The 15,271-nt window shown below is 44.5% G+C and overlaps 1 protein-coding gene across 3 annotated transcripts in view; it reads left to right on the top strand.

Moving 5' to 3' along the window:
- fgd4.L (FYVE, RhoGEF and PH domain containing 4 L homeolog) overlaps nt 1-15,271 on the top strand; it is a 69,306-nt gene that overhangs the window by 36,223 nt on the left and 17,812 nt on the right. For all 3 annotated transcript variants that reach the window (XM_041585846.1, XM_041585848.1, XM_041585847.1), the window contains exons 2-3: nt 8,928-9,071; nt 14,818-14,986. In XM_041585846.1, the coding sequence (XP_041441780.1) occupies nt 8,928-9,071; nt 14,818-14,986 (313 nt within the window). The remainder of the gene's footprint in view (nt 1-8,927; nt 9,072-14,817; nt 14,987-15,271) is intronic.

Below are 15,271 nucleotides of genomic sequence, written 5' to 3'. Positions count from 1 at the left end.
ACAAATGATTGTCTCAGAATATCACTCTCTACGACATCGTAAAGGTTAATTTAAAGGTGAACCACCCTATTAACATGTTAAGTCGAGTCATTTCAGTTTTTGTCCACTAGGGGAGCATTTGTATAGGAATGTATGGATGCTGTTTCCTATCAGGCCCTCAGCATGGCAGCTCCCACAGGCACAGGACAATAAAGCGCTGAGCAACTTATTGCTTTGGCTAAATATTAATAGAAACATAAAGGAAACGGTTAGTTGTCCTTTAACCAGATTATTGCAGCCGGTGTAATTCATAGGAAACCAGTTTAAACCAATGTGTGACCTTGGAGTCCCGGCCTGGGCTGCCTGTGAATACAATGAGAGCTTACAGCCTTAAAGGAGCGGTTCACCTTCAAGTTAACTTTTGGCTGAGCAAGCGGCTTTTCAATTGGCCTTCATTTTTTCTCTGGTATAGTTTTTGAATTATTTGCCTTCTTCTTCTGACTGTTTCCAGCTTTAAGATGGAGGTCACTGACCACCTGGGTTGGACTCACTTTCTAGCGGTAGTGAAATGAGCAGAACCAATAGCTGATCAGCACTTTAGCACCTTTGTTAGTAAATTAGCAGCCAGGTGTTTTAAGTGAGGAGCAGAAAATCCAGACTTCGCATGTGTCGCTTCCTGAAACCTGTTCCCTTTAATGATCAAATTTAATTGCTGCGTCGGGGATTAAACGCGGCTTCAGAGAAATCTGTTCCATTTCTGTTTGTGATGTGGAGCTTTGTGCCTCTGGCAACAGACATTACTGGGCAGGGATTCAGCATGTGGGACGCTCTGTGTACAGCGCCGAGTACATCCAGCACAATATCAGTATTAATAACATCTTTTTTAACTATGGCTGGGAGATGTAATATAGAAAGAACTGGGGGACAAAATGGAGACAGTAGGGCAAGTCGGAGACAGTAGGACAAGATGGAGACAAAGAACAAGATGGAGACAGTTGTACAAGACGGAGACAGAAGGGCAAGATGGAGACAGTAGGACAAGATGGAGACAGTAGGGCAAGATGGAGACAGTAGGACAAGAGGGAGACAGTAGGGCAAGAGGGAGACAGTAGGGCAAGAGGGAGACAGTAGGGCAAGAGGGAGACAGTAGGGCAAGATGGAGACAGTAGGGCAAGTCGGAGACAGTAGGACAAGATGGAGACAAAGAACAAGATGGAGACAGTTGTACAAGACGGAGACAGAAGGGCAAGATGGAGACAGTAGGACAAGATGGAGACAGTAGGGCAAGATGGAGACAGTAGGACAAGAGGGAGACAGTAGGACAAGAGGGAGACAGTAGGGCAAGAGGGAGACAGTAGGGCAAGAGGGAGACAGTAGGGCAAGATGGAGACAGTAGGGCAAGTCGGAGACAGTAGGACAAGATGGAGACAAAGAACAAGATGGAGACAGTTGTACAAGATGGAGACAGTAGGGCAAGATGGAGACAGTAGGACAAGATGGAGACAGTAGGACAAGACGGAGACAGAAGGGCAAGATTGAGACAATAGTGCAAGATGGAGATAGTAGTCTATGATGGAGACAGTAGGGCAAGATGGAGACAGTAGGACAATATGGAGACAGTAGGGCAAGATGGAGACAGTAGGGCAGGATTGAGACAGTAGGACAAGATGGAGACAGTAGGACAAGATGGAGACAGTAGGACAAGATGGAAACAGTAGGACAAGATGGAGACAGTAGGGCAAGATGGAGACAGTAGGACAAGATGAAGAAAGTAGGATAAGATGGAGACAGTAGGGCAAGATGGAGACAGTAGGGCAAGATGGAGACAGTAGGGCAAGATGGAGACAGTAGGGCAAGATGGAGACAGTAGGGCAAGATGGAGACAGTAGGGCAAGATGGAGACAGTAGGGCAAGATGGAGACAGTAGGGCAAGATGGAGACAGTAGGGCAAGATGGAGACAGTAGGGCAAGATGGAGACAGTAGGGCAAGATGGAGACAGTAGGATAAGATGGAGACAGTAGGATAAGATGGAGACAGTAGGGCAAGTCAGAGGCAGTAGGGCAAAGCAGTAATACGGCATGATGGTAACAAGATGAGATGGAGACAGTAGAATAATATGGTGAATGTGGAAGAAGATGATGACTAGGCCTAACACCTATCTGTGCATGAAATTAATTTTGTGGATCGCTGCACATTAACTAAAAATCACTGTTTGAGAAACCTTTTACTGGTGTTACCTATAGAAAATAAGTTGGGGCCTGTACAAATGAATGGGAAACTATTGGCTATGGGTATTAGTTGTGACAAAGCCTGACATGCTGTTGTCTCTAAGAAAACTCGTTTTTGAAGCTTGGAAAATTGGAAGTTGTTTCTTGAAACTTTCTTATCTGTTTTAATATCCTAATCACGTACAAAAAGCTTTACCTGGCTCTGGTTCTGAAGATCTCCATAATCAGGCCCGGATTTGTGGAAAGGCCACCCAAAATTAAAATGAAAAAACACCAATCCCCATTGCTCTGGTCTAGATGATGAAAATTTGCAAGAATAAAGGGAATAGGGGATAGGGGCAGCGGACAGCATTGGGCCTAGGGACTCCCACCATGTAAATCCGGCCTTGTCCATAATGCTCATGGCAAATTAAGGACAGTGTATGAGATTTACCATATACCCCCACCAACCCTAATCTCACCGTGAGACTTAAGAGACAGTTGCTTGGTATGATATGTACTAAATAGAGGTTGTGTGCCCCTTCACCCCTCAAGGGCTTCTACTATCCTTATCATATACAGTAGGGGGTCCATTTTCCCTTATAATACATGAGTGATACTCAGAGTTCCCTGTATAACTCAGCCTGCAGCCTTGTGCCTTTATATGGTCACAGAACAACCCCTCAGTGACTTCTAATATCCTTATCATTTACAGTAGGGGGTACATTATCCCTTATAATACATGAGTGATACTCAGAGTTCCCTGTATAACTCAGCCTGCAGCCTTGTGCCTTTATATGGTCACAGAACAACCCCTCAGTGACTTCTAATATCCTTATCATTTACAGTAGGGGGTACATTATCCCTTATAATACATGAGTGATACTCAGAGTTCCCTGTATAACTCAGCCTGCAGCCTTGTGCCTTTATATGGTCACAGAACAACCCCTCAGTGACTTCTAATATCCTTATCATTTACAGTAGGGGGTACATTATCCCTTATAATACAAGTGATAGTTATTCCCTGCCCAGACTAATTAGTGGATGAGAGCCAATATGTCTGATAAACATCCCCTTGATCCTTAAGGGCTAGTCCACACGGGGAGATAGCGACGCGTTTGCGGTCGCGGCGACAAAGCGCCGCGACAGTCACCGCGACCGGCGCAGGCAACAGTTTTGTATGGGCGCCTATGTAAAAACGCCTGTGCTAACCACACGAGGCGATGCGCTTTTCAACAGTCGCCTGAAAAAGCCTGGCGAGGCATTTTCAGGCGACTGTTGAAAAGCGCATCGCCTCGTGTGGTTAGCACAGGCGTTTTTACATAGGCGCCCATACAAAACTGTCGCCTGCGCCGGTCGCGGCGACTGTCGCGGCGCTTTGTCGCCGCGACCGCAAACGCGTCGCTATCTCCCCGTGTGGACTAGCCCTAAGACATGAAGCTGTTGTGGATAAATATCTGTCCAATGTGATTGAGACTGATTGCACGCAATCTAATGAGACAGATAAAGGAATGTGACTTCCTGGTTGTGGAGAGAAAGGGCCGAGTGTCCCAATGTGAGTGACAGAAATGCACAAATGTGGCTTCAAAGGAGACGTATTTTTAGCTCCTCAAAATATTGTTCCAGTCCAGCTGTGCAAGAAAGTCGGGGGCCCAACAGAACTCCAGAGAAATAATAAACTGGGGAGCCCATGAATGAGGGATTTGTTGTCCCCCCATAGGAACCAGATGGGGAAATGGCAGAGCAATCCGCCGGCTCGAGGGGCTTTTGTTCTGGTCCACGACGGCCCGGTTTGTGCTGCAGAATCAAATCTGGAGACCCGGAAACCTTTCATATGTTCACTGTTGTTTGCACAGGTGGTTTGGGCTCACGATATTTTTATTTAATCCTATTTTCGTTCGAGGGTTGTATCTGCATTTTTCTCTATATTTATCATCGCATTCGGCTTCTTCTTAGAGAACTGAAAGCAACGACTGTCCCTTTCTGGCTCAACCAAACCATGTCACAGAAGTCTGCTCCAGGTCTGCTACATTGTTTCAGGAGCCAGAACCAGCCGTGCAGAGAATATACTCAGCCAGCCAGAGACTGCTTTTGGTGGGGCCCATAAGCTCGAGGTCTTGGATAGCTGCTGGGCTCCGTGGCCTTTCCGTATGCAAAGGATTGTTGATAAAAATAATGGCAGAACTACCTCTAGTTCCAGTTGTTGTTAGACTGCAACTCCCAGCACCCCTGACAGTCTAAACAGCTTAAAACTCTTCTCCCTTAAGTGTCCGGCGGAGAACAGAGTGAGCCGAGGATGGAGATACTTCCTATATTTGGTGCATAAATTTTTATTTCAGAATAAACCACATGGGTGAAATAGACGATATTTGGGGAAGTATCTGGGTGCAGGGTCCCGACCGCTGCAGATTTATCAGTAACAGATCCCAGCTCAGCTGAATTCAGAGGAGATGAGATCTGGGGTATAATACCTGGGAATTCTGAAACGAGCCCCAGATAGTGTACTGGTGTGTTAGTGGGGTCTTTGTTAATGCCCCTATGGATCTAGGAGTATTTGACTTGACCTCTTAGATGGTTATTATAATACTGAGGGTTGATAATGTCTTTGCAGCATTGCCATATTCCATAGATTTCTGCTGAGCTTCTTATTTCTCCTACATGCGCCACCTAGTGGTAAAACACCAAACCTATTGCTAATATTCACCAACTGCGGTTTGGGTTAAAAAAGAAAATATGTATAAATCAATACAAGTCACTATAACAGCTGTGATATATTCCAGTCTAGAACTTTAGTTCTATATCAGTAGTGCGACTCAGTATAAAAAGTATTTTCCTGTGAGCTCTTCTAATTGCATAAAGATTCGGGGTAAATATCGGGCCTATAAATAGTGGCAGTGAAATTGAAGGGGAAAAGCGATGAGCGGCGTGGAATACGCACACCAGCAAGGAATGCGAGCGCAGACAATGCACCATTGTGTCCAAGGCAGAAATTAAAAACTATTTTCAAGTCGTTTAGCAGCCCTGCGCTTTCTCGCTGACGAGTTTCCTCTCGCTTGGTTGGTGGATTTGTTCCAACTTCCCTGGGCCCAACAAGTGCAGAAGGAAAAGGAAAAAATAATATACAGGTTTAGAAAACAAAAAGAAAACAAAAATTCATCCACACGACTATGCGGCTAAAGGCTTTCGGTTTATTAAAGGGGAAGTAAACGTTCACGTGCATGCCCAGTAGAGAGCGACGCTGCAGCAACTAATTTATCAATCCATTCTGGGTTCCCCTAATGAAGGAGGGTGTTTCCCTGGTAAAGAAAAGCCCAGATGAGTGAGGAAGAGCTAATATTAATGCAGGGACCCCTTTGTTCTAAGATTAAGGTAGGAGTAGAGCTTGTATATATACCCCTAAGAGAACCCCAATTATTCTTTGTACCCTGGAGATTTGGGGTGAGTGCTTATTTGTGCCTTGGGTACCCCTGGATCTATCGCAGGGTGACACCCCAATGTTTCTATATATCTGTAACCTTGTTATGAGCTAAGGGGGCCCAGTCTGAAGCTCAGTTAGGGGGAGATTTGGGGTGAGTGCTTATTTGTACCCTGGGTACCCCTGGAACTATAGCAGGGTGACACCCCAATGTTTCTATATATCTGTAACCTTGTTATGAGCTAAGGGGGCCCAGTCTGAAGGTCAGTTAGGGGGAGATTTGGGGTGAGTGCTTATTTGTACCCTGGGTACCCCTGGAACTATAGCAGGGTGACACCCCAATGTTTCTATATATCTGTAACCTTGTTATGAGCTAAGGGGGCCCAGTCTGAAGGTCAGTTAGGGGGAGATTTGGGGTGAGTGCTTATTTGTACCCTGGGTACCCCTGGAACTATAGCAGGATGACACCCCAATGTTTCTATATATCTGTAACCTTGTTATGAGCTAAGGGGGCCCAGCCTGAAGGTCAGTTAGGGGGAGATGTGGGGTGAGTGCTTATTTGTGCCCTGGGTACCCCTGGAACTATAGCAGGGTGACACCCCAATGTTTCTATATATCTGTAAACTTGTTATGAGCTAAGGGGGCCCAGTCTGAAGGTCAGTTAGGGGGAGATTTGGGGTGAGTGTTTATTTGTGCCCTGGGTACCCTGGAACTATAGCAGGGTGACACCCCAATGTTTCTATATATCTGTAACCTTGTTATGAGCTAAGGGGGCCCAGTCTGAAGGACAGTTAGGGGGAGATTTGGGGTGAGTGATTATTTGTACCCTGGGTACCCCTGGAACTATAGCAGGGTGACTGTCACCCCAATGTTTCTATATATCTGTAACCTTGTTATGAGCTAAGGGGGCCCAGTCTGAAGGTCAGTTAGGGGGAGATTTGGGGTGAGTGTTTATTTGTACCCTGGGTACCCCTGGAACTATAGCAGGGTGACACCCCAATGTTTCTATATATCTGTAACCTTGTTATGAGCTAAGGGGGCCCAGTCTGAAGGTCAGTTAGGGGGAGACATAGGAGGAACACTTATTTGCTCCCTAGATTTTTTGGAATTATACCATCATCATCCATTATATTTTCATTTATATAGCTCCAACATATACTGCAGTGCTGTTAAGAGAGTATACGTATATAATTCACATTAGTCCCTGGCCCAGTGAGCTTACAATCTAAGGTCTCTATCACATTCCCATCAGTCCCTGTCCCAGTGAGTTTACAATCTAAGGTCCCTATCACATTCCCATCAGTCCCTGTCCCAGTGAGCTTACAATCTAAGGTCTCTATCACATTCCCAGCAGTCCCTGCCTCATTAGAGCTTACAATCTAAGGTCTCTATCACATTCCCATCAGTCCTTGCCTCAGTGAGTTTACAATCTAAGGTCCCTATCACATTCCCATCAGTCCCTGTCCCAGTGAGCTTACAATCTAAGGTCCCTATCACATTCCCATCAATCCCTTTCCCAGTGAGTTTACAATCTAAGGTCCCTATCACATTCCCATCAATCCCTTTCCCAGTGAGCTTACAATCGAAGGTTTTTATCACATTCCTATCAATCCCTGTCCCAGTGAGCTTACAATCTAAGGTTTCTATCCCATTCACACACACTAGGGCCAGTTTTATCAGCAGCCCAATTATCTGCGTGTATGTTTTTGAGTGAAGGAGAAAGCTCACACAGACAGTGGTTTCATAAACTATATCTATAATCTATAAAATGTTAAACCTGGGAAATCTTGAACCAAACAAAATCTTGAGTATCTCTCGGTTATGAAGCTCAATCACCTCCGCAAGGTCTTCACAAGGTTAAGACTCCCATGAGCCCCTAATATCTGTAATAATCACCCGCAGATACGACTCCAGACACCAAAGAACATTTGTTTCTGTAAACGTGCGAATGGAAAAAAAGAATCATCTTTTAATATCTCACTGTTTATTACTTCCTCTTGTGTTCCGGTAGCACATAGAGATGTTGCGTTGTGTGTACTTTATAGGTTAGATTTCCTAATTCAGTAGAGTTTAAATATCCTCATACAGAAAGTGAAGCTTGAGGTTCTATCTCTGTATATTTGTATTTATACATATGGGAGGAGGAGGTGCCATATTGATTCCCTTAGACAGTACAGTATGAGGGTATAGCTTATTGTGTGCCCAGAACATTCCTTCTCTGTATATTTGTATTTATACATATGGGAGGAGGGAGGTGCCATATTGATTCCCTTAGACAGTACAGTATGAGGGTATAGCTTATTGTGTGTCCAGAACATTCCTTCTCTGTATATTTGTATTTATACATATGGGAGGAGGGAGGTGCCATATTGATTCCCTTAGACAGTACAGTATGAGGGTATAGCTTATTGTGTGCCCAGAACATTCCTTCTCTGTATATTTGTATTTATACATATGGGAGGAGGAGGTGCCATATTGATTCCCTTAGACAGTACAGTATGAGGGTATAGCTTATTGTGTGCCCAGAACATTCCTTCTCTGTATATTTGTATTTATACATATGGGAGGAGGGAGGTGCCATATTGATTCCCTTAGACAGTACAGTATGAGGGTATAGCTTATTGTGTGCCCAGAACATTCCTTCTCTGTATATTTGTATTTATACATATGGGAGGAGGGAGGTGCCATATTGATTCCCTTAGACAGTACAGTATGAGGGTATAGCTTATTGTGTACCCAGAACATTCCTTCTCTGTATATTTGTATTTATACATATGGGAGGAGGAGGTGCCATATTGATTCCCTTAGACAGTACAGTATGAGGGTATAGCTTATTGTGTGCCCAGAACATTCCTTCTCTGTATATTTGTATTTATACATATGGGAGGAGGAGGTTCCAGATAGTTACAGAATTGCTTTCCCTTTCTCAGGTAATAGCTTGGGGCCCCTAAGGGATATACACAATATAACACACCGTTTATGCTTTTATTTACACGTTTGTCCCAGGGAGGATGCTGGGAGCTTAGAGCAAATATCCTTTCTCTGCTGACACCATGTTACCAGTTGCACGGCCGGTGAATCATTTACTCTCTAATCTCGCCGCGCTGCTGATAAGAAACATGCAGCAGGTAAAGGTGATCAGAGTCACATGGTACGGTCACAAAGTCTTAAAGGGACAGTACATCTAAAAAAAAATAATAATAAAAAAAAAAAATATATATATATATATATATATATATATTACATATGTGCACACAGGGAGGCATATATCTAAATTCTCTATGCATTTGTTACTATGATGCTAATGTGTCTGTTCCCTCCGCAGGCAGCAGTGTTCACTGTCCCCGAGTTCTTCCCATCTGGAATCCCGTCTCGGGCAGCACTGACCAGCTAGTGGATCAGAATGAGAAGGAGCAAAAGGTGAGAGGGAAGGAGCTCAGGAAATCCCCGTCGCTACAGAAGCCCGCAGGTAATGACAAACCCAATTCTGCTTTGCGTTTTAGTTACCCTTTAATCTATATTCAGGGACGGGGTCTGTATTGGGAGACTCCGCTGATTCATAGATTGTCTGGAATAGAGAATTACATTTATATGCCCCATAATTACCCCAATTCTTTATTAGCGTTTCACATTCCAGTTCTATGTCTTTTGTAAAAATGCTGAGGTTTTGTTTCCTCTGCCTCAGCGAAGCTTTCTTATAACAACTACGTAGTCTACATGAAAGATCTCTGTGATAAAGGCCTAATAATTAGGGATGCACCGAATCCAGGATTCGGCCTTTTACAGCAGGATTTGGATTCGGCCGAATCCTTCTGCCTGCCTGGGAAATCCCCTTCCCACCCCTAATTTGCATATGCAAATTAGGATTTGGATTGGGTTCGGTATTCAGCCGAATCTTTCACAAAGGATTCGGGGATACGGCCGAATCCAAAATAGTGGATTTGGTGCATCCCTACTAATAATAGGGGGTCGATGGAGGTTGTCCTTGACTGGGTCTGGACCAGGACAGGACACCCCCTTAGTAGTCCAGCCGGCCAGTCCCGCCGGGAATTTTACTGCCTCAGAATCCAATGTCTGGCTCAATATTCCATTTACTTTCTAATGACACATTTTATTACTGTTCCTAATTAGCTGTGTATTTCATACTGATAATACCCCCGAGGGGTGCTACAGAGGGCACCCGACCAATCAGTGCCATGCTCTGCTGCTCCATAGGATTTACTCTGATAAAGCCGCATCTGTTTCTTTGTGCGAGTCAGTTACATTTTTATTAAGTTTTTTTTATGGAGCTCTGTAGGAGGCGGTTAACCTTCCTGGATAATTTAGGGCTTTGGGAGAACCCACTGGAATCCTGTTGGAATCGAACCTGGGACCCCAGAGCTGTACAGCGGGAACAGCTCCCACTGCTGATCAGCCAATGGCTGGTTGTGGTGACATAAATGAATTCTGTTCCCTATAAATAATTTGTTAGCGAGACAACATTTAAAGGAGGATAAATGAAAAAAACCCTAATTTTGTCGGCATTTATGCGTAATACATGCTGCTGAAAATTAATATTATCTTTAAAAATCGCCCCTATAGATGTTCTCTGGTCCCTGTGTTTCAAATGAGGGGTGGGCGTGTCCCTGCCAGAAGCACAGTGGGAGGGGGACAGCCAATCACAGCCCTGCAGTCACACAAGCACAGACAGGCTTCAGTTCCCTAGCAGGTCCTGCTAGCTGCTGATTGGTTCCTGTCCTACAGTGCAGTGAGCTGAGAGTCTGGGAATTCAGGAAACAGGAAGTGGAAGGGAAAAGAGGGATTATTAGGGTTTTTGCAGAAATATTCAATAAATCAGCTCGAAACACTACTTTTTAAAATTCTTCTATATCTAAATGAGTATACTGCACTGGTACCTTCCTATTTTAATTTACACAAAATGTCTCCTTTAAGGACCTTTTCTCTGTGCACTTCCTGTTCTCAGGAAAGGGAAGCCGCCGCTGCCTGCGGATTTTCATGCTGCCATGAAACAAAGAAAGACCATTCACTACCCTAAATTAGCTGAGTGATAGAGCGGACAGAGAGGTCACACTAATTCCACATTCTAAATATAATTGCTTCTGAACGCAGTGTCTGCCTGGCTGTTCATACTTGCTGCACTGCTGCTTCCGACTCCTGAAACAAGGTAGCAGAATCCAGACCCAGATTAGAATTGACGTTCAGCTACTCTGAGGTCAGACAGGGTTAAATATTTTCTTTCATTAGGCAGAAGATCACTCTGGGTTTGAATTTCACTTTAAAGGAGAAGGAAAGGCATTGAGCTTTATCAGAAAGGTCTATATAAATACAACAGTAACCCCTCAAAGTAATGCTGCTCTGAGTCCTCTGTCAAAAGAAACAGCACATTTCTTTCCTTCTATTGTGTACTCATGGGCTTCTGTATCAGACTTCCTGTTTTCATCTTAAACCTCCAGGGCTAGGGCTTGAGCATGCTCAGTTTGCTCCTCCCTCCCTCCTGTAATCTGAGCCCAGAGCTATGAGTGAGCAGGGAGAGACTCAGGCAGGAAGTGATGTCACAGCAAGCTAATATGGCAGCTGCTATCCTTAACAAACAGAGAGCTTCTAGACTAGATTACTCAGGTATGGTAAAGCATTCTGCAGAATAAATATAGTCTTATAGCTTGCACTATTGTGCCTAATCTATTGGCAATTAACTGCTTCAGTAGCTTTACTTCTCCTTTAAATATATAGGTTATAAACGAGCAGCCAGGAAGTTGCTGGGAGTTGTTGAACTACAACCTAGGAAACTTCATTATGCAGAATAGCAACAAATGAACAGGTAAAGGTTACTGAGATATGAGGTCATAAAAGGGGCAGGGCTTGCAGGGGAGTGGGTGGAGTTCGGGTAGATCAAGGGCATGTGACTTTTTTCAACCTGAGCTTCTTTGGTTGCTATTGCCTTTGTGCAATAAATTACAGGTGAACCAAAGGGTCGGCTTTCTGCCTCCTAAATTTGCAATTAACTGGAATAATTTAATAACGCCTTGCGCCCGGGTCTCATCAGCCCGGCTAACGACCCATCTGTTCTCATTAATGCAGCCGAGGACACAATAGCTCTCTCTTCCCAGCCCAGATAATAAATACAGATAATAAATAGGATCTGAGACAAGAGCACCGCCCTGAGGATAGAAACTGTCATGCGACCCCTTCGCTGGCACTCGGCCAGTCTCGCTAATTCGATTAAAGGCCTATCAGTCATTTTAAGTTATTTACAGCGATTGTGATGGTATCTGACCTCGGATGCACTGTTAAAGGGATATTGCAGTTATTTCCTCCTTTAATCGAGTTCGTGTCAGGCTTAATAGCACTGCCGGGTTATATACTGAATAACTGGGGGTACAGGGGAAGTCTGTCGGGACAAGGACCACATCAACGAGTAGGTTGCCGGCCTCGATCTGGGGAAACAGGAATGGGAAAACCGAACCTGCCTGGGAAGTGAAACAGAATGTACAAAATATTCCTGTTTACTTCCCCTTTAATAGCATTGCACAGCAGGTAAGGGCGATCATACACGGGCAGATTAAAGCTGCCGATATCGGTCCTTTAGCATACCTCCCAACTGTTTTTCGCGGGGCAGTCCCGCTTTTGACAGCTCAACCCGGATTGTTCCTGAAATGTCCCGACTTTCTCTTCTCTGATCTCCTGCACTGAAAAGCCAGAAAAAGATACAACGTTTTCTTAATTGGCTTTTCGAGCCAACCCGGAAATAAATACTTAGATACTTTTGTAACATTATAAGATAGGCAGGTCTCTTGGGAGAACTTGGGAGACTCGTAGCTTAAAGGGCAATTAACCTTCATTAGCAAAACTGTAAAAACACATACAAACAACAGGAATGTTTTCAGGCACATATTTTGTCTGGTAATTATGGGGCCACACAAATGGGAGTGGTCAAAAAATTTGCCATGCTCCGTGCGGCAAATTTTTCTGTCTCTCTCTTTGTTTTCCAAAATGTTGGGAGGTATGCGACCGAATTGAGCAGATATTGATCAGGCAGGTTGGATTTTTCCTGCTATTGGGCACTCCATCGGCCCTAGGGCCAAGCGATCGGATTAACCCAATATCACCCTGCCAGTGGGCATATCGGGGAAGGTAGCCAAACGAGCGGATCTTCTACCTTTAACTAGTGGTGGGAGCCTCTGTCCCAGCTGCAGGCCTGTATCTGATCTGTGAGATTGGCACATACACAGGGTGACCCCGGGGTGCAGCAAGAACAAGGGGGAGCCTGGAGAAACATGCTGACTAGTGGCCCTACCCAGGGGCCCGTCCCTTCCCTCGCAACTGTCTCCCATCCCCCGAGAGAAATGGAAAGGCCAAGCCCCCCATTAAACTCCGGCACAGGATACACGGCGCATCCTCTCGCTGCAGGGAGCTCTGGGGTGCACCTTGGGAACCTGTTTCCTGAAGTCGGAATTTAAACAGCACCAACCTTTGGGTTACTGGGTAGGAATCGCCTTTATTCTGCTAATTCATAAAGAAACAGTGCAGATCATGTATGGCCTCATTTACTAAAGTTAAATGGTAGGAACTCCCAGCAACCCACCACCATCCCAGTTCACTAACATCTGGGTCATTTTAGATATAATTAGATGGGGCCCCGTTTAGCCTGGCCAGGGCCCCCCATATTGTCTTTAAAGGATAAGTAAACGTTGAAAATAAGTGATTGTAAAATTGATGAGGGGGCTGTTCTAAGCACTTTTATCATTTACATTCACTATTTATTATTCTTAAAGGAAAAGTAAACCTTTCAAATAAGGGAATGTAAAATTGATGAGGGGGGGTATTCTAAGCACTTTTGCAATGTACATTCATTATTTAACCTTTTCTAATTCCAAGATATTAAGGGATACATGTACTGTTAATATGAATGAATTGTGTTACAACAGCACCACCTGCTGGTCAGTTTCCCACCAGTCTGACCAGCAAGTAGTCAAGGAAGTTGTCAGGAGAAAGAAAGAGGCTGATGTTCTTCTGCTTAGGAAAGATGTGAGAAAGGTTTCTAATTTTATTCCTAAGCAGAAGAACATCAGCCTCTTTCTTTCTCCTGACAACTTCCTTGACTACTTGCTGGTCAGACTGGTGGGAAACTGACCAGCAGGTGGCGCTGTTGTAACAAAATTCATTCATATTCACAGTACATGTATCCCTTAATATCTGGGAATCAAAACAAAATATGCACATTGCAAAAGTGCTTAGAATAGCCCTCATCAATTTTACATTCACTTATTTTTAAGGTTTACTTATCCTTTAACTGTATATATAATGAGGTGTGCAGTTAATATGGCTTTCAGTGATGTCACAATAGAGGCTGTAATTCTCCACCCTGGACTACTGCATGATATGTATGAGAAGCTGACCGTGGCACACACAGCCCCCCCCCGTGTAGCTTAGCTTGCCCTTTAACCGACAGGCAGTTGACATCTCTTTCCTCGATGTGACACAATTGCTTTTATATCCTTATTAAAAGGTGGATGAGGGAGCTGCTGGATTTCCTCCGAACAACGCCCTGTACCAGGGAAACGTCAGAAATGCTGAATGTGTATTATCTGCCCATTGTCACGGAGGGTGACCCGCGGGGTGGAGGGGGGCAGAAAGCTGAAATGATCCCCCCCCCTCCAGTTTCTAGAGATTCTATACCCCAATAATGAGTGAACAGCTCTCCTCAATAGGAAACCGCAATTGTGCAGGGGACACCCAAAAATGAGGTCTCTCTGATGTCATAAACCATCACTGATGCAAAAAGTAAAGAACAGTATGGCTGCACCGGTATTTAAGCAGCTCTGTAACATGGCATTGCTATTAAAACTGATGAGAAGGCTGCAGATCCTACATTTATATACATATTTATACTTCTATGCCCCACTTCAGCCTACATAAATGTGACCTACTGTACAGCCTCATCATAGGGGAGTGTCCTGTGCTATGATGTCATTATAGGAAGTTGATTTTTGCTGTGATATCATCATATAAAAGTGCTTTCTGCTCAGAGCTGTATTTAGATCCTATGCTGCCCCTTCCGTTGTACATCGGCTGCGGAAGATGATTGTGGGCATCAACTTGGGGGAAACGTTTTTTTGGGGGGCATTATATTTACCTGTAGGTGCTGTGTGTTATGATGTCATTACAGAAGAGCGCTGTTGCCTAATGTGACCCTTTTGTCTTTCTGATTGTGACAGTTCCCCCAAAGCCAGAAATTCTGACATCATCTCCGTCTCCTCAAAAACTCCAAACTCCCATCAGCCGGACCTTTCCCAGGGGGCGGCCAAAGATGGAGGACGTCACATCCAACTCAGGGGAAAAGACTCCGAAGATTTCTGATCTCATCAGTCGCTTTGAAGGCGGCAGGTACGTCCCAGATTGCAATGGGGGGAAAAAACGGGTCACAAACTGGACATAAGAGCTATGGAGAGAACAGAGCTGGCACAAAAGCTTACAACCCTTGCTCTCAAGCTATGGGAATTCTCCGTAGGCAAAATAGGTGTGCAATATATTTATGGCCACTAGGGGTCACATTCTCATGAGTGCTATACAGATTGCACCTGCAATGAGATTGGTCTATAACTTATTTATGGCTCTTATGAACTGTGTAAAATGAAAACATAGAAGAGTAGCCCTGTTGAGTGTCACTCA

Source organism: Xenopus laevis, chromosome 3L, assembly GCF_017654675.1.
Source record: "Xenopus laevis strain J_2021 chromosome 3L, Xenopus_laevis_v10.1, whole genome shotgun sequence".
Lineage (NCBI taxonomy): Eukaryota > Metazoa > Chordata > Amphibia > Anura > Pipidae > Xenopus > Xenopus laevis.
The sequence above is the reverse complement of the archived record's forward strand: the minus strand, read 5'-3'. Positions and strand labels throughout refer to the sequence as shown.